The 26509-nt window shown below is 38.6% G+C and overlaps 3 protein-coding genes across 5 annotated transcripts in view; 2 read left to right on the top strand and 1 right to left on the bottom strand.

Annotated features, from left to right (window-relative positions):
• The window catches only part of btr32 (bloodthirsty-related gene family, member 32), a 31452-nt gene that overhangs the window by 1996 nt on the left and 2947 nt on the right, over nucleotides 1–26509 (top strand). The window lies entirely within an intron of this gene.
• Nucleotides 227–6874, top strand: LOC129431316 (uncharacterized). The gene is made up of 13 exons (XM_073875694.1): nucleotides 227–1867; nucleotides 2333–2557; nucleotides 2874–3039; nucleotides 3223–3462; nucleotides 3648–3736; nucleotides 4997–5135; nucleotides 5309–5392; nucleotides 5574–5657; nucleotides 5839–5922; nucleotides 6104–6187; nucleotides 6369–6452; nucleotides 6634–6717; nucleotides 6852–6874. The coding sequence occupies exons 2-13, from the start codon at nucleotides 2357–2359 to the stop codon at nucleotides 6872–6874; spliced, it is 1362 nt and encodes a 453-aa protein (XP_073731795.1). The 5' UTR covers nucleotides 227–1867; nucleotides 2333–2356.
• LOC141369348 (uncharacterized) lies at nucleotides 13965–26216 on the bottom strand. Of its 3 annotated transcripts, none has more exons than XM_073875616.1 (17): nucleotides 25765–26216; nucleotides 25237–25520; nucleotides 24411–24483; nucleotides 24232–24306; nucleotides 23504–23899; nucleotides 23225–23326; nucleotides 22479–22711; nucleotides 20822–21000; nucleotides 20499–20592; nucleotides 19959–20306; nucleotides 19762–19879; nucleotides 19508–19599; nucleotides 15375–15492; nucleotides 15160–15264; nucleotides 14885–15055; nucleotides 14634–14798; nucleotides 13965–14524 (listed from the first exon to the last, which is right to left on the bottom strand). In XM_073875616.1, exons 2-17 carry the CDS (start codon nucleotides 25504–25506, stop codon nucleotides 14286–14288), a joined length of 2778 nt encoding a protein of 925 aa, XP_073731717.1. In that variant the 5' UTR covers nucleotides 25507–25520; nucleotides 25765–26216; the 3' UTR covers nucleotides 13965–14285. The 3 variants fall into 3 exon arrangements, with proteins under 3 accessions (XP_073731717.1, XP_073731715.1, XP_073731716.1); XM_073875614.1 differs by having other exon boundaries at nucleotides 14631–14798; XM_073875615.1 differs by lacking the exon at nucleotides 25765–26216 and having other exon boundaries at nucleotides 14631–14798; nucleotides 25237–25748.

Consider the following 26509-nt stretch of genomic DNA (forward strand, 5'->3'; position numbering starts at 1 on the left):
TTTTTCTTTTTCTCTTACTGTCAGAAGATCTCCTGTGAATTTGTGTAAAGTTTTGAAGTATTTTGGTTAACAAAGAGTGTTTTGGAGGCATAAAAGTACATTTCTTCATCTTATGTTTTTTTCTGAGTTGTGTGTGTAAGTCACCAAATCCAACCTTATATTATTTTAATGACTGTCTTCTAAAACATAACAGAATTTTGAAACATGTCAGCAACTCCTAGTAAGCAACGTGATCTCATGCAAATACGTATCTATTTGTACGTAAAATATGTCTATTGCAAACGTATGCGTGAGACGTTTAAATAGATGCCTATACGTATAATATGCACGTATTAAGGCTTCAAAAACGTAAAATTCCTACGTTTTTTCACATTAATTACGTAAAAATGCTTACGTATAGAGAATGTGAGATGACGTCAGTCTCAGTCGCATGTTGTTACCGCCCCGCTATGCAGGAAGGAAAGTTCTCTGCTGGAGTTACTGTAAGCCCCCTGTTCAATTTTTTGTCTGAACCTTTAAAATCATAATGTACGCTGAAGGAAATAAAAAGTGTTCTCTTCTGGGAAAAGCTGTTATCGCAAAACAGCAGTTTTTGGACAAATGAAAGACTATCGACACGTACGCGAGTTGGCAGCCCAAATTATGGATTACAGACATACCGCCTCTAACGTTAAATTACTGGCATACTCGGACATTATATGATTTCGGTTTTGGACTAAATTGCCTACACACCTTACGAGTTTAAATGCTGCAAATCCCTTTATTCTTATAAACAATTGTGCATTTACTGAGTGCAAGAAGTTGCAACACACGCCAATAAACTGTAAGAGCACCAGTTTTACTTACAAAAGGTGTCAGGGGTGACCATACGTGCCTGGCTAGGATTTCGGGTTCGTCTTCCGGAAATCGTATTTGTCGACCTCATACGTCTTAGAGGATTATTAGTATTATTAAAACCAACCGTTACATTTTAAGGTAAGAATAAAACTACGATGGTATGTCTTATTTTTTTTAACTGAATGGCGTATGCGGTCAAAAATACGACTTCCGGAAGACGCACCGAAATCCTGGCCAGGACGGGTCCGGGAAGAATGGCACGTAGGTCACCAATTAAACAAAAGCATTCAAAAAGTCATGGGCAATGTGCCTCTGTTGCTAATCATTTTATACCCAATAAAAAACATTTCTGGTGTCTGTGCTTGTCCGTTGTTTTTATTTGAGATGTGTTGAAATAATTCTCCTTATCACGATTTTAACGCTTTGCAAAACAATACAAAAATGATTCTTTCAGGACGCATGACATTAGTGTCACACTCTCGCGTTGTAGCATAATTTTTTAATAATCACTTGTAGTAAAATCATGTTTTTTACAGAACATAAGTATGTTAGACATACATTATTGTCATATGCAATAACACAAGGAATAACATACATTAAAAAAAATAATAAGGGAAGAGAAAGGAAAATAGATAGATAAAAACGGGTAAAATCATGGTTGGTTAAGGGTGTATGTCGCGACCAATCACGTGACGTATTTCAGAGGACGCGTAATAATAAAAAATGAAATAAAATATAGTAAAAATCTATAAAAAAAATATTATAATTAGCATATGCTTTAATAACTAAAACGAAATAAACTATATATAGTTAGCCTAGACTTATCAAAAGCAATACCATTTGGCATTTGGCTCATATTTCGTTATGGAAGTTTAGTAGAAACATCTGCATGTATTTTGGGGGGGTTGTATAATATTTAACATGCTATGTTATCAGGTACGCATTTTTTTTTTTCGCTTTGCTTGGACCACTTCCGGTCACGCCTTTTGCATCTCCCGCGCACTGTGTGCAAAGAAATATAGCGGTACAGGTAAGCCATCCATCCATCCAACCAACAGTTTCCTTATTTATATTATTTGTTAGCTGATATTGTATTCAAAGTAAAATATAATTTTAGTGTGTGTATAGTTGCATGGTCTTCACGTGTAGTTTCTCGTTTTACGCGAAAAACGTTCAAATTTTATAATGTATTAAAGTGTCTGCGGCATATGCTAATGTTATCCCTTACACTAAGTACTGTACTGTGTAAATGTAAGATATTTAATGCACCAGTTCATATTACACTTGAAAAAGCTCACTTAACCCATTTCCTAATTAACTTAGACCGGCTTTTTTGCTCATTACTATCTTAAAACGGCTTGGACCAGCTTTAACATGTTTAATTTTAACTCTAACACAACACCACACCAGCAACGTTAACCATGAAAATTGTATTGATCTATGCTATTTTGTAGAAGCAAACCTATATAACATTGCATTGAATGATTTTTTACAGGTATTCACTTGCGTGTGTCACAGGATGCCTGGATCAACATTCAAAAAGTGTAAATCATGCAATGTTCACATTTCTGTGGCTTGCAAAACTTGCAAACACTGCGGACAAAAACAAGAAATGAAAAAAGCTATACAAGTAGCCAAACAAAAAATAAATGAGAAATGGGTCAAAAATATGAAAGTAGCAAATAATTTCTGTAAACTTGTAAATTCAGCGAATGTTCTGGTAAGTCATTAATACATTCCAATGTTGAAGTTGCCCTTTATTGTATCTGCATGTGTATATGTGTGTCTATATGTTAGCATGTGTGTTTGGCCTCAGATAAAGCTGAAATGTGAAGTAAGTAACCACTGTTTGTTTTTAAAAGATTCCAGAAATCTTTCCTGTCTTCCACTGATTAAGTATGTTTTAGCAGTAAATTTAATTTAAACTGGCTTATTAATTGTAGTAAACATTTTATTACTATTTAAATAGGTTTATGATTTTACATTTAGTATTTTAATATTAGTGTCCAACTAATGTTTTTCTCTTGTGATTACAGATGCACAAAATGCAGGCTTTGGGAAGATATCCTGTTCTGCTCTTGGGGAAGAGGAATATGTCAGGGTCTTTTACAACTGACGTGATAACTGATAGTTCCTTTTCATCCCCAGAGGAGAAGTTGTCCATTGAAACCATTAAGAATATTTTCTCAAGTCTTCTAAAAGGTAACTGTACTGTTAAAGATATTTTATGTTAGTTCTGACCATACCTTTTAGCGAAACATTTGGAATGGGTCCTTTCTAACAGAGCAGCCTTTCAGGCTATGTCAGTATAAGGCTTTTTTGACTGTAGAAATAGACATTTATTCAGCCATCGATCTGACTGCTTTTGTGCTACTTATTTTACAGTTAAATATTCTGCCCAGGACAGTGAAGTTGAAAGCAGCCAAAGCATGTTCTCCAGTGAGGAAGATTGTGTTGTCAGTGCTGGAGTTAATACCACAGCCTTCCATAAAGAGGATAATCCCAGGGCCAGCATTGACGAAGAGAATGTTGTAACTTTAATCCTTACTCCAGTGGATCTCTCAGAAGAACCCTCTCTCACCTTCCAGCCACCAATTAAAAAGAGAATCCTGGAGAAAACTAAAGGTAATTATGTATAATCTATTTTGTTAATGAATAACAGCTGTCTTTTCTAGATTTACCAAATGTACACAACCATCTAATTAATTATTAAGCATCACATTTTGTAACAGTTACAAAAACCTTTGATGTCATTTGCATTGATACATCTATGTTGTTTCCCACAATAACTCACAAGCTCACTTTACCAGTTTCAGCAATTGCTTCACCTCCAAAATCTACCCGCCTGACAAATCCCCCTTTTCCTAACTTGGAAAATGTCATTGCTCCACCCCCAAAGGTATGTTCTTTTGCATGTAAACTTCACTTTCACCTAAAGTGAATATGCATTTCTATATTACGATTTAAGTTAACTCTTTATTTAGTATGATTTAAATAAATAAGCATATATGTAAAAACTTGATCTATGTTAAACTACTGTTGTTAAAATGTAAAGTTCAGTTCATGCTGTAAAGATCTTACACTCCGTTAACAGTTCGATTGTATGCTCACTTGTTTGAAGCACATTGTTGTACAATTAATATAGCCACAGACACCATTTAATAAAATATAATTCATTGTGTGGTTTACTACAGCCATAAGCACTATGAGCAAATTTAATCCAAAAACTAGGAACAAAAAAATCACAGACAATACCAGACAACTAAACTGAGAAAACACAATGGTGGAAATAAATAAAACAAAGGAAAATAGGAAAACAGCTAAATATACTAGTCAACATTGGAAGTGGATCAAAACCTTTCATAAACGTTGTCTTTAAACCAATTCTCAATCCTGTTCTTGTTTTTGGACAACTTTGATTAATTTTTTTATGCCTTTCAAATGTTGACTAGTGTAGAATGAATTATCAATAAGGATGGCATGTAAAATAGGAATATAACCAACAGAAACATAAACAGAATGACTGTAACAATTTGATATTGTTATTATAATCTCATGTAGACCTTAACCACATTCAAAAGTGCTGTACCTTTCATGCGATTTAAAAACCACACATTATGCACATTATACATGTTGTTTTACAATATAGAGTAGGGGTGGTGAATGTTGGTACTGGAGAGCTGCAGTCCTGCAGAGTTTAACTCCAATCCTGATTAAACCTTACCTGCTTGTAGCTTTATAGTGATCCATTAGTGAACAGCCTGTTCAGGTGTGTTTGATTAGAGTTGGAGCTAAACTATGCATGACGGCGGCACTCCAGGACTGATGTTCACCACCCCTGAAATTTTTTAGATTGACTCTAGTCCTTGGTTCTCACTGCTCTCCACATTTTGTATGTCTGTCTTTTCCTACACACCCAGTGGAGTTCATGAAGCTTTGAATCAGGTGTGTTAAATAAGGAAAACATGCAAAATGTGGACAACAGTGGGTCCTGAATTGAGAATTACTGGTCCAAAAGCAAATTTTATTTTAGAAGGACATCATACTTAGGTATTCTTGAAAGTAAGGATTTTGTTTTAGCATGTTTAACAAATTGGGCATAAAAAATATAATGTTTATTGTTATTTTGACCTTTTAACATTTATTTTTATTTTACAAGATGCCTGCTCAAGGAACAAGTGCCTGTGATCCAGTCACATACATTACCCATTTCACAGCAGAAGACTCTAGTGCTGATGTACACACTTCTTCTGCAGCTGCCAATGTCCCTCATCTGCCTGTCACAAAATCACTTAAAAGTAACACTTATACTACCAACTCTCTATCTGTCCATTCATAATCCTCTTATCCATACATTCTCCCTTCCATTATTCCATACATCCTCCCTAGACCTGTCTATCTTTTTTTGTCCTTTCCTCATCCAGTGTGCAAGTTTTTGTCTATCTAATCTGTCACTTTACACTTTCTTTAGGTCCAAAAGACAACAGTGCTGATGTACACACTTTTTCTGCAGCTGCCAATGTCCCTCATCTGCCTGTCACAAAATCACTTAAAGGTAAGACTTATACTGCCAACTCTCTATATGTCCATCCATACATTCATACATCCTCTCATCCATACATTCTCCCTTCCATTATTCCATACATCCTCCCTAGACCTGTCTATCTTTTTTGTCCTTTCCTCATCCAGTCTGCCAGTTTTTGTCTATCTAATCTGTCACTTTACACTTTCTTTAGGTCCAAAAGACAACAGTGCTGATGTAAACACTTTTTCTGCAGCTGCCAATGTCCCTCATCTGCCTGTCACAAAATCACTTAAAGGTAAGACTTATACTGCCAACTCTCTATATGTCCATCCATACATTCATACATCCTCTCATCCATACATTCTCCCTTCCATTATTCCATACATCCTCCCTAGACCTGTCTATCTTTTTTGTCTTTTCCTCATCCAGTCTGCCAGTTTTTGTCTATCTAATCTGTCACTTTACACTTTCTTTAGGTCCAAAAGACAACAGTGCTGATGTACACACTTTTTCTGCAGCTGCCAATGTCCCTCATCTGCCTGTCACAAAATCACTTAAAGGTAAGACTTATACTGCCAACTCTCTATATGTCCATCCATACATTCATACATCCTCTCATCCATACATTCTCCCTTCCATTATTCCATACATCCTCCCTAGACCTGTCTATCTTTTTTGTCTTTTCCTCATCCAGTCTGCCAGTTTTTGTCTATCTAATCTGTCACTTTACACTTTCTTTAGGTCCAAAAGACAACAGTGCTGATGTACACACTTTTTCTGCAGCTGCCAATGTCCCTCATCTGCCTGTCACAAAATCACTTAAAGGTAACACTTATACTGCCAACTCTCTATATGTCCATCCATACATTCATACATCCTCTCATCCATACATTCTCCCTTCCATTATTCCATACATCCTCCCTAGACCTGTCTATCTTTTTTGTCTTTTCCTCATCCAGTCTGCCAGTTTTTGTCTATCTAATCTGTCACTTTACACTTTCTTTAGGTCCAAAAGACAACAGTGCTGATGTACACACTTTTTCTGCAGCTGCCAATGTCCCTCATCTGCCTGTCACAAAATCACTTAAAGGTAAGACTTATACTGCCAACTCTCTATATGTCCATCCATACATTCATACATCCTCTCATCCATACATTCTCCCTTCCATTATTCCATACATCCTCCCTAGACCTGTCTATCTTTTTTGTCCTTTCCTCATCCAGTCTGCCAGTTTTTGTCTATCTAATCTGTCACTTTACACTTTCTTTAGGTCCAAAAGACAACAGTGCTGATGTACACACTTTTTCTGCAGCTGCCAATGTCCCTCATCTGCCTGTCACAAAATCACTTAAAGGTAACACTTATACTGCCAACTCTCTATATGTCCATCCATACATTCATACATCCTCTCATCCATACATTCTCCCTTCCATTATTCCATACATCCTCCCTAGACCTGTCTATCTTTTTTGTCTTTTCCTCATCCAGTCTGCCAGTTTTTGTCTATCTAATCTGTCACTTTACACTTTCTTTAGGTCCAAAAGACAACAGTGCTGATGTACACACTTTTTCTGCAGCTGCCAATGTCCCTCATCTGCCTGTCACAAAATCACTTAAAGGTAACACTTATACTGCCAACTCTCTATATGTCCATCCATACATTCATACATCCTCTCATCCATACATTCTCCCTTCCATTATTCCATACATCCTCCCTAGACCTGTCTATCTTTTTTGTCTTTTCCTCATCCAGTCTGCCAGTTTTTGTCTATCTAATCTGTCACTTTACACTTTCTTTAGGTCCAAAAGACAACAGTGCTGATGTACACACTTTTTCTGCAGCTGCCAATGTCCCTCATCTGCCTGTCACAAAATCACTTAAAAGTAAGACTTATACTGCCAACTCTCTATATGTCCATCCATACATTCATACATCCTCTCATCCATACATTCTCCCTTCCATTATTCCATACATCCTCCCTAGACCTGTCTATCTTTTTTGTCCTTTCCTCATCCAGTCTGCCAGTTTTTGTCTATCTAATCTGTCACTTTACACTTTCTTTAGGTCCAAAAGACAACAGTGCTGATGTACACACTTTTTCTGCAGCTGCCAATGTCCCTCATCTGCCTGTCACAAAATCACTTAAAGGTAAGACTTATACTGCCAACTCTCTATATGTCCATCCATACATTCATACATCCTCTCATCCATACATTCTCCCTTCCATTATTCCATACATCCTCCCTAGACCTGTCTATCTTTTTTGTCCTTTCCTCATCCAGTCTGCCAGTTTTTGTCTATCTAATCTGTCACTTTACACTTTCTTTAGGTCCAAAAGACAACAGTGCTGATGTACACACTTTTTCTGCAGCTGCCAATGTCCCTCATCTGCCTGTCACAAAATCACTTAAAGGTAAGACTTATACTGCCAACTCTCTATATGTCCATCCATACATTCATACATCCTCTCATCCATACATTCTCCCTTCCATTATTCCATACATCCTCCCTAGACCTGTCTATCTTTTTTGTCCTTTCCTCATCCAGTCTGCCAGTTTTTGTCTATCTAATCTGTCATTTTACACTTTCTTTAGGTCCAAAAGACAACAGTGCTGATGTACACACTTTTTCTGCAGCTGCCAATGTCCCTCATCTGCCTGTCTCACAAACTAACAAATTTCGGTACAAGATTAAAGGTAATTCCCTGAATGTAATTTTTGCTTGCTTATAACAATATTTAAAGGTATAGCTGGAGATTCCCGAATTATTTAAAATAACCGCCCCTCCATGTTTTTTAAAAAATGCACACGCAACACTCTCCCTCCTCCCGAGAGGAAACGGCTGTTAAACGCGTGCACAAGACAGAGAGAGAGAGAGAGAGAGAGCATGCAGGAGCTCAGTTCTTCTCTTCGTTGCTGTCGGCATGTTTACAGTGTCTGTGCGGTTCGTGACTTGTGCCAGGGCTAGCATCGCTAATCATAGCTTACATGAACTTTTACTAGTAGTGATTTTAAATGGATTTCTCCAAATAGCATGACAAAATTTACCTTTTCAGTAGAAACTTCGCGTGGGAAGCCCAACCTGTCCTTTTAGCTCACGCCAGCGTGTGAAATAGTCTCCCATCAACACTCTGGTCTTGTTTCTTTCTTTATAGTCCTTTCTCTTCTTGTCATACAATTCGTAGACACTTTTTCTCTTGTGACCCTCAGACATTTTGAAAAAAAAAACACAGTGAGAACGCGACCTTCAATGAATGGTTGAAACCATAACACAACACACATACACGTGAAAGTGCGCATGTGCAGAAAGCGAACCTAGAGGCGAGCACGTACGACGGTTATACGTCAACATATAATCAGAATGATTGACATCTGGGATGACCAATAATAGAGGTGATCCACCCGGAAAACAGAAATCTTCCGCTATACCTTTAACACATTCATGTTTACTGAATCTATAGACACATCAAAGAATCTATGAACACATCAGGCAAAAAGAATGTGGTGTTCAAAATGAAAAACATTTTGTTGTAACCAATTAAAATAGTTTTTGGCCATATACACTGAACTTTTATATGATTGTCTTGGTCTTTTCAGCTATTTATAAAAAAATAAGAGATGTGACGTGTGAATTTTATTGTGGACTTGCTGGCATCATATCAGCATTTAAAAGCCAACACATACTAGCTTTAGTAGCTATCATCCTATGTTAGTACCAACATGCAAATTAGGCCTTATGCTGGTAAACAGGAGTGTTAGATTTTTTTTAGTAGGAAAATAGATCCAATGTCATCATTCTGCATCTACACTGTATATGCCTTTTATTTTCTATCCTACATCCGGCATTGTGTTGTTTAAAGCCTCAGTCCTTCTCAAATAATAAGATGATTGTTTATGCTCTCTTCCTATTAGACTGTCCCGTGCATTTACTTAAAGAACACTTTCCATTTGTAAAAACCCTGGGAACAAGAATAGCAAAAAATGTAAGTAACATTGAGTTTTTATTTGGCTTGAAATTAAATTTCTGTGCAGGATCATAGAGCTTTGTGGTAAAATTTCTTTGTTAAATAAAATAGTTAAAATGTCGAAAATTAAACTTACTATTTGCTTATTTTCAGGGGAATAAAGAAACAAAGGTTCGGTGGCAGCCTTGCTCTGGCTGGTATGTACTTTTTATTAGTTTGTAAATATAAAATATTATTATAAATGTAATATAAATAATAAACATAAATATTGTTACAGTTTTAAAAGTTTGTGTAATTTTTATTCTCTCTGTCTACTAATATTTTGCTACTCAAATGCTACAGTTTTACTTACATCTTATTTTTTTTTTTATAAATTTCAGTTAGGGTGAATTTTTTTTTAACTTTTTTATATTTATATTTTACATTTATATTGTTTTTCAGTGGAGTAAAGTGGAAGGACACATGGGAGCCTTATGAACTTTTTCATTCGGATGAATAAAGTAATGTTTTTTTTTTTTTTTTTAAAAGCTTACTGCACTAAACCCTTATGTATATTAACCATTAATATTTTATACTGTTTTATGTATTTCTATACAGATATTTGAAAACATTTAACTATGTTGATTGATCTGTGTATCTATTGGCCATGTACACTTAAAGGAATAGTCTACTCATTTTCAATATTAAAATATGTTAGTACTCGCCTGAAAAGTCCACTCCCCTTCTCCCTCTCATAATGGGAGAGGGAGGTTGTTACTGCGCCTAGTCGAAGTACTCCCAAAAGTGCTATTACGCCATAAAATATAGTTCCTCTTTTAAATCCGCTTAGAAAAGCGCTACGTTTTATTTTGTACCACCAAACTTGCTCGTATAACTACTCGTCTTAAATAGGAAAAACGTTGATGTGTTTGGTCACTTCTAACTTTATCTCTAAATGGTACCATTGAATGAATGGGGCTAAGCTAAATGCTATCGAAGTGTTGCAGCGTGCTCCAGCGCTTACGTACACGCACACAGATAATAGTGGGATGTATTAACAATTCTTAGTTAAGGTAATAACATATTTTAATATTGAAAATGAGTAGACTATTCCTTTAAGTTTATCTTGACTGCTCCCTCTTATAGTATTTGTTAATTTGTCCCCCCGCTCTGTTCTCTGTTACCCTTTGTTTTTCTATGTTTCTCCTTTTGTCCTCTATCTGTTTTCCTCCTCTGTGGTTCCCTGCAGGAGTCCTGACCCTTGTCGTTTTGCCAGACCTTTATTGCCTGAGTCCTCTCAAACACTGACAAAGGAATATACATTTAGGAGCGTTTTGATGATCTTTTGTTGTTTAATAAACATTAATCTGCACAGTGCATGAGTCCTTGCCTCATCTTTACCCAACTCTAATGCATATTTATCAAAGAACTGGGCTAGTTAAAAATAAGTATATATGTAGTCTATAAGTTTATATATGTTATACACAGACGGGGTATATACAACATATTGTATATTGTGATTATAACTATAGTTATAAAATTGATAATTATATGTTTCCTTTTACATATTATTTTATATTTACAATATTGCAATCAATAGTTATTATTAAATGTACTATTTTACTATTGTTTTTATAAAAGTACCTCATAAATTGTGAATAACAAATAACATTAACAGCATGATTATTTCGTAGTGCTACTGTACAATCAGTAACATTTGTACAATGTACATAGTTAAGAAAAAAGTTTTTTTTGTGGTAATTAGACAAAAACTGTAGTCTTTTGCAGACATTCTGTAACATTCACCTTCTGTATTTCTTTATCATCATCAGAATTCAAATCATTATCAAATTTAATTCAATTGTAATTTAATGTCAGTTCTTACGAGCACTTGAAGATTCGGGTTTAAAAAAGTAGTGTGGTTGGGGCTAGGGATATCTCCATATATGAGCATTTTAGTATATGCATAATTTTACCACTGGAACGCCCACAACAGAGGATGTGTATCATATAGACCATAAGGGCATTTAAGATGGTACATTTCTCTGATACAAATGTCAAAAACTCTAAACAGTTTGTACAAATAACAGCATACAATGGTTTACCTGTCAAAGCCTGTAACTATTCGTAATCCTTAGTCCAAGTATTTATGTCAAGAAACATCTCTGTTCTTACAGAAACGGAAAGTAACACTGTTCCAACAGGACATTTGGTCCTTGAATCTGGGTAAACATTGATACCTACATAAAGTGAAGGGATGTGTGACATGCTTGTCAAGTATGCAACACACACCTGAAATGTGACTCCTGCATTTAACCCATCACAGTGAGTAGTGAACAGATGCACTGCAATTACTGAACACACACCCGGAGCAGTGGGCACCCGAGGAGCAAAAAAGGTGCCTTGCTCAAGGCCACCACAGTAGCCACCTGCCAGCCCTGAGATTCAAACCAGCAACTCTCATGTGGGTTACAAGCCCAACTCTAATCACTAGGCTATGACTGCCCGTGCACATGTATCAATTGCACACATGTCTCCAAATGTCTTTTAAAAAGCCTGTACAGTGCACAAAGATCTACTTTTTTACAAAGTCAGTGTTACAGTCTCTGGGTCCAAATATGCAATGGAGATGGAGAAACATCATAACCTTTATGGCTGGCCACAGCTCCAGGGGTGGCTTGAAGTGTGTGTGTGTGTGTGTGTGTGTATGTGTATACCTGGTAATTATCATGTTGTGGGGACCAATTGTTCCCACAAAGATAGGAATATCAGTATTTTTGTGACCTTGTGAGGACATTTTAATGTCCCCATGAGGAAACAAGCTTATAAATCAAACAAAATAATGTTTCTTGAAAATGTGAAGTAGGAGAAGTGTTTCTGTGATATGGGTTAGGGAATGGGGTAGGTAAGGGGAATAGAATATACAGTTTGTATGGTATAAAATGCATTACATCTATGGAATATCCCCACAAAACATGGAAACCAGAATGTGTGTCTGTGTGTGTGTACCTGGTATTTATCACGTTGTGGGGACCGATTGTCCCTACTCTGATAGCACACATACATCTCGAAATATGACATATTGAACACGTCTGCAAGTCATTTTTGATTTAGAATGTATGTAAAGCAGCTCTTTCTAAGACCTTTATAAGATGTGTTTACACACCAGATGTATTCCAGATCTCCAGATCTTTACCGGACATCTTAGTGATGTACCTGTGCTATCTACAAAGATAGGAATGCCAGTATTTTTTTGACCTTGAGGGGAAATTTTGAGGTCCCCATGAGGAAACAAGCATAAAAAAGAATGATGTTTCTTGAAAATCTATAGCAGAAAGTTTTCTGTGATGGTTGGAGTTAGGGAGTAGAATATACAGTTTGTACAGTATAAAAACCATTAGGCTATGTCTATGGAATTCCCCCACAAAACATGGAAACACCAAAATGTGTGTGTGTGTGTGTGTGTGTGTGTAACTACTTTGCATTTAATCCATCCAGTTAATTGCTGTACACAGAGGACACAAATTGGTTACCATACTTGTCCTTAACATGTCACCTTCATGTCAATTTTTGACCGAGATTTTTGACAATGCAAGTGGTGAGCACTGTGTCTAATGGGGTTGCTTTACAAAGACTTTCACTGAGGCTAAGGTTAGAAATCAGCTGTATTATTTCATGTGTGAAAATGATTCCCCCTAACCATGCTTGTTTAAGTTATACACACCATTGTTTAGGATAAATGGTATGTGTTTTCGGCGTGCTGTCCGAAGAGGGGCTCCGAGCTTGATTTTTGACCCAAACGCGGAGCACGCACGCCCTAAGAAAAGGCCTCCGAGCTCTGTATTTTGCCCAAACCCTGAGCGCTCAAGCCCCTATGAGAGGACTTCGAGGTCGATATTCGGCCCGAACCCAAAGCACTCCCCTCATTATTCTGGTTAACCAGGCGAGTGTTAGGAAACAGTTGGTGGAGGGATGCTGAAAACTATCAAGGAAACGGGGAAGGGTCGACTGTGGCCGTTTCCAAATCCGAAGGCTGAACCCTCCGGAGGTCGCATTTGTTGGCTTTTACGTCTTATTTTAGAATATTAACAAATTATAAAGTTTACTGTTATTCTTAATTAATCGTAAAATGTTGAAATATGCTTGTACTCAGAAATGTCATATATGAAATACAAGAATATAACACAAAGTGTAACAATAACGTTACTTCCAAGTCATCTGAACGAAAGAGAAGAGAGAAAAAAGAAGGGAGAAACCCAAAACAAGTATGCTACTAATTACGGTAGCCTACATGAAAGATCTAAAAAAAAAATACATTGCGAATGCAATAGTTAAATTAAACCAGGCTTGATGACGTATGCAGCCTGCATATGCGAACTCCGGCTGCGTATCCATTCTTGCTCGTCAGTTGAAACATGATGATTTAGATTTATTTGAACGTGTTCATCCCAAACTTTGTTATTAAAACTATAAGCACTGTAAAGATGACCTATTAATGTATTTGCTCATCAAAAATTAAATCCTTGTTTGTAATTTATTTATTAATGTCACAAAGAAATGAACATTGTATATAGTAATGTATGTCTCCCACTACATTATTTATATGAATTTACAATTTAAAGCGATTTTCTTAAAGAATACAACAAGTAACAACAAGTAAATATAATTACTTTTTATTTATCATTGTTTAGATTTTGAAATAATCTTCTGTTGCGCAATCTTCTGTTGCGCCCCCAATCCCAGCAATCCACTATAGTACATGTCTGTAAAAATGCGCAGGATATATGTCTGTAAAAGTAAATCCCATCAGAAAAACACAAATTAACATTTTAATCCATCCCTTAAACAGTTAATATTTCATCTCCCATTTTATAAGGCAAGCACACATGCAAACAGAGGGAAAAAAAGACAGATGGAGAAAGAGGAGTAATAGATAAAGTCAAAAAGAAAAAAAAACTGCAACGTATTTAGTAAATAACTACAACAGACATGTATCGTCTTCATCAGAGCTCAGATCAGTGCTTGAATAAAGGGCTTCTGAGTCTTCTGGCCAGCTGGGATATTCACATTCTTCAACAGTAATATGTTGGTTTATGGTGTCTATTGCCTGATAACTTGTTTTTACAATGTCCTGGTGAGCTCTTAACTGATGTAATTTTCTCTTCAAGACACATTGAAGTCCTTGAATCCCATCATCTGGAAGATTCCAGGGGTTAACTGTAAAACAAACACAAATGAAAATAAGGGTTAATTTCATGTGGCATCAGGCAAATATGAATACATGGTTACATAGATGAATACATAACAGATTATAAATACATACCACCTGAAATGATGGTATCAAGCAAACTGTTCAGTTTGTGTTCCTGACTTCTTAGATTCAGCCAATGCTGCTTTGCCTCTTGAACAAGAACAGTCTGTTCTTCTTCTAGGCGTTGAATCAGCATTACCTTGTCAAATACTTTTTTCTTTGTCAAGAGATTGACATCATCTACATAATACAGGTATGACACGTAAATGAGATTAAGACAGTGACTGAAAATTTCAATGTAAATATCCATGTTATGCATAACTGACCTTGCTCTGTTAGTTGCCAGGGGAAAACGAAGTCATTTTGAAGGACTTCTTCAGCGGACGCTACCTTAAGGGCGGGGTCAACAAGGGCATTGTGCTGTTCAATGGCAAAAGCCAGCTTCTTTTTCTCCTCATTAAGTTTTCTCCTTATTTTATTCCGTCCCTTGTTTGTGGCTGAAACATAATGAATTAAAATTGGAATTTTTTTAGTAACAGCAGCAGCAGTAATAATGCAGAAGACAACAAACAAGTAGTTCTTTACTAAATATTTAACATACCAGTGTGTCTATAAAGACGATGCTGCCGTTGTTTAATGCACAAAGATAATTCTTCTATTGTGTTCCTTTTTGTCTGAATTGCAGCATCACTGTCTCCTACAGTTGCTGTAAAAAGTGTCAAAAATTGCAATCAATGGAAAAAAATAGCATTTTCAAGTTGTAGCACACTTGTTTTGCAAATGTAAATGAAAAGACATGTTATAGCTTTTACTTACTAGTGTGAGCCCACTCCTGAACATCTGTGACCCACTGATGGAGTACACCATCATCTACAGCCAGTTCATTTTTCATGTCTTGTAGGCTTTCGGTCTCTTTCTTTAGATTCTGCTGAGTCTAAAACATACAACCAATAAACCAGTGATATGGTTAGTTACAATGGCAAAAGTATGTGATTAGTTTGTGTGAGCGAATTTGTGCTAGCGAGGCTAGCGAGTGAGCGAGCGAGTTTGTGCTAGCGAGTGAGCGAGCGAGTTTGTGCTAGCGAGTGAGCGAGCGAGTTTGTGCTAGCGAGCAAGTTTGTGCTAGCGAGCGAGTTTGTGCTAGCGAGTGAGCTAGCGAGTTTGTGCTAGCGAGTGAGCGAGCGAGTTTGTGTTAGCGAGTGAGCGAGCGAGTTTGTGCTAGCGAGTGAGCGAGCGAGTTTGTGAGCGAGCGAGCGAGTTTGTGTGAGTGAGCAAGCGAGTTTGTGTGAGCGAGTTTGTGTGAGTGAGCATGTGAGCGAGTTTGTGAGAGTGAGCAAGCGAGTTTGTGCGAGTGAGTTTGTGTGAGTGAGTGAGCGAGCGAGTTTGTGTGAGTGAGCAAGCGAGCGAGTTTGTGTGAGTGAGCGAGCGAGTTTGTGCGAGTGAGCGAGCGAGTTTGTGTGAGCGAGTTTGTGTGAGTGAGCATGTGAGCGAGTTTGTGAGAGTGAGCAAGCGAGTTTGTGCGAGTGAGTTTGTGTGAGTGAGTGAGCGAGCGAGTTTGTGTGAGCGAGTTTGTGTGAGTGAGCATGTGAGCGAGTTTGTGAGAGTGAGCAAGCGAGTTTGTGCGAGTGAGTTTGTGTGAGTGAGTGAGCGAGCGAGTTTGTGTGAGTGAGCAAGCGAGCGAGTTTGTGCGAGTGAGCGAGCGAGTTTGTGCGAGTGAGTTTGTGTGAGTGAGCGAGCGAGTGAGGTTGTGTGAGTGAGCGAGCGAGCGAGTGTGTGTGAGTGAGTTTGTGGGAGTGAGCGAGTGAGTGTGTTTGTGTGAACGAGCGAGTTTGTGCGAGGGAGTTTGTGTGAGTGAGCGAGCGAGCTAGCGAGTTTGTGTGAGCGAGCGAGCGAGTTTGTGTGAGTGAGTAAGCGAGCGAGCGAGTGAGTTTGTGTGAGCGTGAGCGAGCGGGTGTGAGCGAGTTTGTGTGAGTGAGCAAGCGAGCCAGTTTGTGAGAGTGAGCGAGCGAGCAAGCGAGTTTGTGTGAGCGAGCGAGCGAGTTTGTGTGAGTGAGCGAGTGAGTTTGTGCGAGTGAGTTTGTGTGAGTGAGCGAGTGAGTTTGTGCAAGTGAGTTTGTGTGAGTGAGCGAGTGAGTTTGTGCAAGTGAGTTTGTGTGAGTGAGCGAGTTTGTGAGAGTGAGCAAGCGAGTTTGTGCGAGTGAGTTTGTGTGAGTGAGTGAGCGAGCGAGTTTGTGTGAGTGAGCAAGCAAGCGAGTTTGTGTGAGTGAGCGAGCGAGTTTGTGCAAGTGAGCGAGCGAGTTTGTGCGAGTGAGTTTGTGTGAGTGAGCGAGCGAGTGAGTTTGTGTGAGTGAGCGAGCGAGTGAGTTTGTGTGAGTGAGCGAGCGAGTGAGTTTGTGTGAGTGAGCGAGTGAGTTTGTGCAAGTGAGTTTGTGTGAGTGAGCGTGTGAGCGAGTTTGTGAGAGTGAGCAAGCGAGTTTGTGCGAGTGAGTTTGTGTGAGTGAGTGAGTGAGCGAGCGAGTTTGTGTGAGTGAGCAAGCAAGCGAGTTTGTGTGAGTGAGCGAGCGAGTTTGTGCAAGTGAGCGAGCGAGTTTGTGCGAGTGAGTTTGTGTGAGTGAGCGAGCGAGTGAGTTTGTGTGAGTGAGCGAGCGAGTGAGTTTGTGTGAGTGAGCGAGCGAGTGAGTTTGTGTGAGTGAGCGAGCGAGTGAGTTTGTGTGAGTGAGCGAGTGAGTTTGTGCAAGTGAGTTTGTGTGAGTGAGCGTGTGAGCGAGTTTGTGAGAGTGAGCAAGCAAGTTTGTGCGAGTGAGTTTGTGTGAGTGAGTGAGTGAGTGAGCGAGCGAGTTTGTGTGAGTGAGCAAGCGAGCGAGTTTGTGTGAGTGAGCGAGCGAGTTTGTGCGAGTGAGCGAGCGAGTTTGTGCGAGTGAGTTTGTGTGAGTGAGCGAGCGAGTGAGTTTGTGTGAGTGAGCGAGCGAGCGAGTTTGTGTGAGTGAGTTTGTGTGAGTGAGCGAGTGAGTGAGTTTGTGTGAGCGAGCGAGTTTGTGCGAGTGAGTTTGTGTGAGCGAGCGAGTTTGTGCGAGTGAGTTTGTGTGAGTGAGCGAGCGAGTGAGTTTGTGTGAGTGAGCGAGCGAGTGAGTTTGTGTGAGTGAGCGAGCGAGTGAGTTTGTGTGAGTGAGCGAGCGAGTGAGTTTGTGTGAGTGAGCGAGCGAGTGAGTTTGTGTGAGTGAGCGAGCGAGTGAGTTTGTGTGAGTGAGCGAGTGAGTTTGTGCAAGTGAGTTTGTGTGAGTGAGCGAGTGAGTTTGTGCAAGTGAGTTTGTGTGAGTGAGCGAGTGAGTTTGTGCAAGTGAGTTTGTGTGAGTGAGCGAGCGAGCGAGTTTGTGTGAGTGAGCGAGCGAGCGAGTTTGTGTGAGTGAGCGAGTGAGTTTGTGCAAGTGAGTTTGTGTGAGTGAGCGTGTGAGCGAGTTTGTGTGAGTGAGCCAGCGAGTTTGTGCGAGTGAGTTTGTGTGAGTGAGTGAGTGAGCGAGCGAGTTTGTGTGAGTGAGCAAGCGAGCGAGTTTGTGTGAGTGAGCGAGCGAGTTTGTGCGAGTGAGCGAGCGAGTTTGTGCGAGTGAGTTTGTGTGAGTGAGCGAGCGAGTGAGTTTGTGTGAGTGAGCGAGCGAGCGAGTTTGTGTGAGTGAGTTTGTGTGAGTGAGCGAGTGAGTGAGTTTGTGTGAGCGAGCGAGTTTGTGCGAGTGAGTTTGTGTGAGTGAGCGAGCGAGTGAGTTTGTGTGAGTGAGCGAGCGAGTGAGTTTGTGTGAGTGAGCGAGCGAGTGAGTTTGTGTGAGTGAGCGAGCGAGTGAGTTTGTGTGAGTGAGCGAGCGAGTGAGTTTGTGTGAGTGAGCGAGCGAGTGAGTTTGTGTGAGTGAGCGAGTGAGTTTGTGCAAGTGAGTTTGTGTGAGTGAGCGAGTGAGTTTGTGCAAGTGAGTTTGTGTGAGTGAGCGAGTGAGTTTGTGCAAGTGAGTTTGTCTGAGTGAGCGTGTGAGCGAGTTTGTGCGAGTGAGTTTGTGTGAGTGAGCGAGCGAGTGAGTTTGTGTGAGTGAGCGAGCGAGTGAGTTTGTGTGAGTGAGCGAGCGAGTGAGTTTGTGTGAGTGAGCGAGCGAGTGAGTTTGTGTGAGTGAGCGAGCGAGTGAGTTTGTGTGAGTGAGCGAGTGAGTTTGTGCAAGTGAGTTTGTGTGAGTGAGCGAGTGAGTTTGTGCAAGTGAGTTTGTGTGAGTGAGCGAGTGAGTTTGTGCAAGTGAGTTTGTGTGAGTGAGCGTGTGAGCGAGTTTGTGAGAGTGAGCAAGCGAGTTTGTGCGAGTGAGTTTGTGTGAGTGAGCGAGCGAGTTTGTGTGAGTGAGCAAGCGAGCGAGTTTGTGTGAGTGAGCAAGCGAGTTTGTGCGAGTGAGCGAGCGAGTTTGTGCGAGTGAGTTTGTGTGAGTGAGCGAGCGAGTGAGTTTGTGTGAGTGAGCGAGCGAGCGAGTTTGTGTGAGTGAGTTTGTGTGAGTGAGCGAGTGAGTGAGTTTGTGTGAGCGAGTGAGTTTGTGTGAGTGAGCGAGCGAGTGTGAGCGAGTTTGTGTGAGTGAGCGAGCGAGTTTTTGCGAGTGAGATTGTGTGAGTGAGCGAGTTTCTGTTAGTGAGCGAGCGAGCGAGCGAGCGAGTGTGTGTGAGTGAGCGAGCGAGCGAGCGAGCGAGTTGGTGTGAGCGAGCGAGCGAGTTTGTATGAGCGAGCGATAATGAGAGAGGAGGGAGAGAGAGAGAGAGAGATAGATAGATAGATAGATAGACAGATAGATAGAGAGGGTGAAGATGAGATGACATTTTGTAAGAAATGCCTGAAAATAAACTAATTAAAACACTTTAGTAATTCAAACACTTTTAAAAGCCTGATGCTTTAACATTTAACAGAAATAAGAAAGATTAATCTAAATAAAGATTGCCTTTTGGTATCGTGTGCAAATAGTTTGGCACATATTTTGAGTCTTCATTTTGTTCCACCCCATACACTGCAATGTGAGCAAATCTGTGCGACCTGTCAAAACAAATGAACAGAACACACACACACACACACACACACACACACACACACACACAAAAAAATTCTCACCTTACTTTTGGGAAGTGTTACCTAATAACTTTTCTAACTGATTTAAATTTAGAAATGTTGAGGCCAAAATTACATAAACATACTAACCTGCTTTAGACATGAACTTTGTGCTTATACCAATTCTTGATAAAAAGCTATTTGTTTGTTCTACTTCTTCCCCCATGGTATATGCAGCACCCGTTTGAAAGCTACCACTCCATTTGATCTACAAAGTAAGGAAAAGTTTAATTTATGCAGGCTTTATCTGAATATACAATAGAAAATAGCCAAATATGAACACATACCTCACATTTTATGCCATGTACTTTTGCATGCATAACTGAAAGGAATGGTTTCATATTTAGAAGATGTCTCAGTTCTGGGCAGGCCTGGCAAACTTTTATCAAGTATGGCCAGTATTTGCACATAATGTCAGCACAAAAGAAAGTTGCATTTTCTGTGCAGAGTTCTTTCTGGAAGTACAAAGGATATGCATAGATTTCTCCTCTGAACATATTGAGTGCCCTCAAAAGAACACCATGCCTACAGACAGCAACTTCAACTCCCTCCTCATCCAATTTACTGCTGGTCTTTCTGGAAAACTCTTTCGCAGCTGCAAACTCCGCAGCTCCACAAACACCTTTGCCTCCCACCTACATGTAATACAAATAATAAAGAATGAAAAAGGCATTTGGAATAGCTTATAAATTAGGCCTATGTGTTTTATATTTCTCTCATTGTACACATGATTGTGTATTTAAAATAAACTGTGAACTTTTCACAAACAAATCATAAATCATAATATCTACTTTCAAGCAATCTGATAAGCAGTCTAGGAAACTTACATGTTGCACTTTTTTGCGGATATATTGAACAAAAGAGGATACATCCTCATCCTTGCAAAGAAACAACCCTTCGAAGTAGCCCGAGTCCTCTGAACTAATAAAAAAAGAGAGGGTTGGATTTCAGATACAATTTCTAAATGACAATAAAAACAAAAGCTTTATAAACAATTTCAAGGTAATACAAATAACTAAAAATTTTAAAAATTAAAAGACAGAAGACTCAATGTATAAAACATTTCTGCTTTCCCAGAAAGGGCTTCACAAACAAACAAAAAAATAAGTCAGCCAATAATGACAACAACAACAACAACAAAAACACTTACTTCCCAGCCTTTTTGAAACGATGAAGTTTTCTGTTGCCATCCACAGCAACTGCCAGCATTAGTGGGGTACAAGCAGGGCACATGAAATGTTGTTCACCACAGATCTTGTCAACCTCATAACGGCAGATGGACCACTCGAAATAACTCTTCAAAAACGCATCACCACATAAAGTGCCGATCTGGTTAAAAAAACAGAGAAATGTTACTTTAGTTTTATGCTTGTTTATGGTAAGTCCAAGTCGACTCTGATCCACATCTACAATTCTCCATAAATTAAAGTGATATTTCAGCCAGATATCAAAATGACCCAATGATTTACTCACCCTCAAGCAATCCGAGATACATATGTCCATCATTTTCAGACTTTTCATTTGGAGATACTTTAGATTCAAATATTCAAGATTCAAAGATTTATTTAGCCATTTCAACAATACAGTTGAGAGGAATTTGTCTTGGTATGCTCACATTAACAACAATGCAACAATACACTAACAGTAAAACACATCCCACACATATATTCCCCCTTCCAATAACATGAAATACACAGACATGAACATATATTACACATAAAGTCCATAAAGTGCTTGATGCAGATACCCATAAAGCATAAGGATTAAGATTAAGGAAGATAAGGGTGAGTGATTTAGTAAATGTCCTTGCTTTTTCAAGCTTAAATTCAAACTTATTAAGCCCCTGGAGTGTGGAGCCGTGTGAATTACTTCTCTTTTTTAGGGTTTAAAGTCACAATTTGTTCCCTGATACCCATTTTCTACCATTATAAGCTTGGAAGAGCAAGGAAACTTATTGAAATAACTCCAAATGTGCTCGTCTGAAAGAAGATGGACATATGCATCTGGGATTGCTTGAAAGCGAGTAAATTATGGGGTCATTTTGATATTTGGTAGAAATATCCCTTTAACCAAAACATTAAAACAGTCATAATAATATTATCATGGACCTTGTTGTTCAACCAAAATAGCACAACGCCCATTCAACAAAGCTGTTCTGTTTCCAATTTTACAAAACGGTTATGATAGCTGTCACGGCGCATTCACACGAGGCGTCAGCGTTAACGCTTAACGGAAGGCTTGTCTGAAGCGTGGCCAACAGCCAATCACAGTGGCCGCTACACATGCTCCGTTCTTCCATAAACGTAATTGGCTGGCTCTGCCTAGGTTATTTGCATAAGGCGATTTGATTGGCTGACGCATGCGTTGCCGCTTGAAAAGTTGAGAAATGTTCAACTTCTGCCGCGAGCAACAGCACTGACGCGGCGCCGACGGATCCACAATTCAGTTCGGCAACGCATGACGTCACCCATTAAAAGTGAATGGGAAGCGTTAACGCTGACGCCCCGTGTGAATGCGCTGTCAGACTGGTTCAAATTCACAAAGTCTGTTATTCTGTCATTAAGGTATTTTTCCTCACAGAACAGCTTGGCAGAATTATTTTTGGTCACCATTCTGGGTAATTGATATAGGGACAGTTTCCCAGACAGGGTTTAGATGAAGACACAACTAGGCCTAAGTAATATTGGGAGATTTAGATACTTTTTACAAACATACCCAACAAAAAACATTACTAGTGTGAGCTAGAGCTACAAAATAATAGGCAGGTTCTTTTATATGGCTGATCAGTATATGAGAAAAGTACTCACTCTGCCATAGTGCACTGTCTTCATGTCAAGCATTCTTATGAATGCTAAACGGGACAATCCTGGAGCAGCCATTTTCAAGTCTTCGAAGGACATGAAGACTTCCTCATCATAAATGGTACAGAAGTTTACAGTTGCAGGCCAGTAGCCACTCTTCTGCATTTCTAGCACACCTGGTATCCATGTTTCTCTGCATTGCTCACAGCGAAGATGGGGCAATGACAGTTCATAGCGACCTACAAAATACTTGTTAGTAAATTAAATGCAATAACAAAGTATAATGACAGACTACAAATAATTTCCCAAAATGTACACAACTGCATGACACAGTCAAACCTTCAACCTTCAACTGCAGATGTGTTTGTGTCATATTATTATAACTTGTCCAGAGTAATCACAATGAGCAAGGTTAAACAGGCAGGGGTTAGCTTTTTATATGCAGCATTGCAACTTTACACAGAATTGAAACCAGAGAGTTTATAGACACATTTAAATACATAAAGCACATATTCTCATTTTGCCAACAACATATCCTGTTTTGCCTTCTATCGACAAAGATATTCTAAACAAACAAAACAAGTGCTGGTATTATAGATACTATAGCCTCAGAAATGTGCTTGTGAAGCAAATAAAAATGTTGGACAACACAAATACACAAAATACCGCTGTACACATGGAGAAGCTTAATAAAGTAAAACAATTAACTGGTGAATTGCACCATAGCCATTCATTATGTGCTGAACACTCACCCTTCATGTTGATTACAGTAATAGACCTCCCTATTCCAACACTGTACTTTTCTTCTCCACAACTGCAGATGGAATTCGGTAGTGCTATTGGTAATAGACGATCTACAATGAAGAAAAATAAATAAATAAAAATAAAGTGTCAATTTATAATTCACAAGTTCAATATAAACAAACTTAAGTTAAAATGGGGGTCTGACAATAACTTGTAGTTAAGTGACTATCCCAAGACATTATTATGTCTACTATAAATATAACTATTATTATTAAAGGAAACTGTACCTTCATGATGATGAAAGTATTGCCCATCAGAGTCCTGCTTCACCACAATGGTGGGAGGTACAGCCTTGTGGAACCCGAAAATCATGGTGGTTCTGTTGTGGAACACTTGTGTACGATGTATTGCAGTGTCACAGTCAATGCAGGTATACTGCTTAGGCAAACAGTCTTTGCACTTGACAACTGCCACATTCTTCTTGCACTCCAAACACAGCTGTTCCTTAATATGCTCTGTTGCAAGCCTGTTGCTGATTAAAGATGGTCTAGCCTCCCTCCATCTCTCAGAAGAAGCTGCTGTCCTTGCACCCCAATGCAGAGATGTTGAATGTGGAGTTCCCTCAAAGTGGAGGTTAGAACTAGCAGCTGACAGAAGCTCTTGCAACTCACCTACAAGAGAATCTGTCACACCCCAGAAAAAAAATTATGCAAAACAGTTCCTTGTCTAATGATGCAGTGTGGTTCTTTAATTTACCTTACTAGAATTAATTGCTTTTTATTACAATGTCAAGCACAATTATTCTAAGTTAAAAAAATAATTGTGAAGTTTAAGAAAAGCATTTGTGGGCACTATTTTATAGCAGTATCATAACTCATATCATATGGAGCTTTTGCCTCTTATTGTAGCATATTTATGGTTTAAATCATATGCAAGAATTTACAGGAAATAATCATGAATTTACTAAAAACAACACATTTTTTAAAAAGTAACAATCTAATAAGTTATAACTAACCATGATCTGGAGCCTGGTCTGGAGCCTGGTCTAGATTACATTCTGCTGGCTTTGGATATGGCCTTGATTTGACTCCTGGATCGGATTATGCATGTAGCAGTTATTAAAAACATCTTTATTATTTCAAAATGAATGCTTTACAACACAAATGACTTTTCTTTAGATCAACAATACCTTACCATGTGTAGTAGAAGGCTTTGCTTTTTGTGGACATTTGACTTTGAAGCTGGACTGGATCCTTTTTTTCTTTGCCTATGAATTTTGAACAGTACATTATAAAGGGTTTCAGCAGCAGCAACAACATAAACAAGTGGCTTTTGTGGCCAGTATGATAAGCAAACACAGGAAGTTACCCGTGGTTACACATCTGAATCAAAGTGAACTTACGGTCTGTATTTATTTATGGGTCTGGCAAGTGGCTAAACTGATCTCTAAAACAAATACCTTGTAGAAAATATTTTTTTTTACTAAAGATGAGGGGGAGACGGTGAGCATGGATCACAGCTGTGCCAAGAGGTTTGGCAGCCAGGCAAGAATTCAAGGACCTGTAGCTAACATTGTATACATTAATTTTACACAGTAACAATAGCTCAGTTTAATAGTTCATATGCCTTAGATAGAATATAAAAACAAAAGTTATTTACTTGTCATTTATTTCCCTTGTTTTCAGAAATAAAATACTGTAAAAGGACTTTTGTTATTGATTCTATGTGGAAGTTTACCAGAAGATGCGTTCAGTCCAAAAAAAGCCATTTGTTTATGTTGTTGCTGCTGAAACAGTCTATATGCTTGTATCATTAAGACTCAACATTCTGTTGCAAAAACGTGACACTTTATTTTGCACATCAGGATTAATATCATTACAACTGCCGCAATCTTAAAAATAATATAATAGAAAATGTATGAATAAATTATATTTGTTCCACCAATCTCACATACTTTTCTTAAATGTTTCAGTAAAATAATGACTGCTTAAAAGTTTGGATATTCAAGAAAAATACTGACCTTTGGGCCATTTTGGTTTGGCCGTCCAAACAGTTCTACGGATTCAGTTAGAGCACGATTTAGATCATTTACAGAACTTTCACTGTTAAGGTTCTGAATTATAGTTTGCCCTTGTTTGACATTGTGATCCAGGTCCATGTCCAGTTTTGCAGTTTGGCCTTTTTTAACGACGGCACCCAACTGTGTGCGGTCGCATATCTTTCCAAGGGTTGCAGCAACAGCGCGCCCTTTTCTGAGAATTTCTGTTAATTCACTTTCGTTATGCGCCATTATCTTAGTTTGATCTGAGAATACAGAGACACAACAAATAAGTCAAATAAGTATGAATTTATATTAGATTGATCATATTAAACACTAATCATTGATGTAATGATCGCCTGTTGAAACCTAGTATCACTTCAGTCGATGCACTTTTTCGATTAACTTACCAGTCAAGTTATTATCTGACAAAAACCAACAACTGGCTAAGAATAGATTTCATAAAATAGAGCAGACATATAAATTAAAAATGTAAATAAATTTCCTCACCTGGAGAAGAGATGTCAACACCGTCGCAGAAATTCTGAATCTGTTGTAACCCTGAAATGAGTCCGGTCGGGAATGCGGTCTGCTCTAGTTTCGTCCGATCATTATTTTAAATAAAAAAGGAATTACATAGTATAGTGTATAATGATGTGTAGCAAGTAAGCATTAACGTGCCAAAGTGTTTTAATGTGAGTATTAAATCTAATGCGCATTAAAAGCGCTTCATAAAAAGCGGCTCCATAAGCAAATGTTACTGGATAACTGACTGGTCAGAACACGTTTAATCTGTACGTATTTTAGGATATTTTACGTACATTTAGATACGTATCGATCCTGCAATTACGTCCAGATAATACGTAAAGGCACTATAAATACGTAAAAGCACATACGTATATGACTGTTTTAGTTTACGTGTAAATATGTACGTTTTGTGTGTGAGATCAGGCTGTAGTAACTGATACTGGGATTGAAAACATTTTACACAGCGGGGTTAGTTGTCACACAGTGTTACAATGAAGTCTCAGGTATACAATGATAATAAAATGAAAACAACGTAAATACTATTCATCAAAATGATAACTAGTACAATATCAGGGGAAATCATTGCTGTATAACACATTGCTGTATAACATAAGATGGTTAGATGAAGGATGATGGATGGATGAATGAATGTGTGGATATCTATCTATTGTAGGCACAATATCCACCTTTAGTATATAGACAGAATTTGATTGAATAATTTGTGTTT

The sequence above is a fragment of the Misgurnus anguillicaudatus genome, chromosome 13 (genome assembly GCF_027580225.2).
Source record: "Misgurnus anguillicaudatus chromosome 13, ASM2758022v2, whole genome shotgun sequence".
Classification (NCBI taxonomy): domain Eukaryota; kingdom Metazoa; phylum Chordata; class Actinopteri; order Cypriniformes; family Cobitidae; genus Misgurnus; species Misgurnus anguillicaudatus.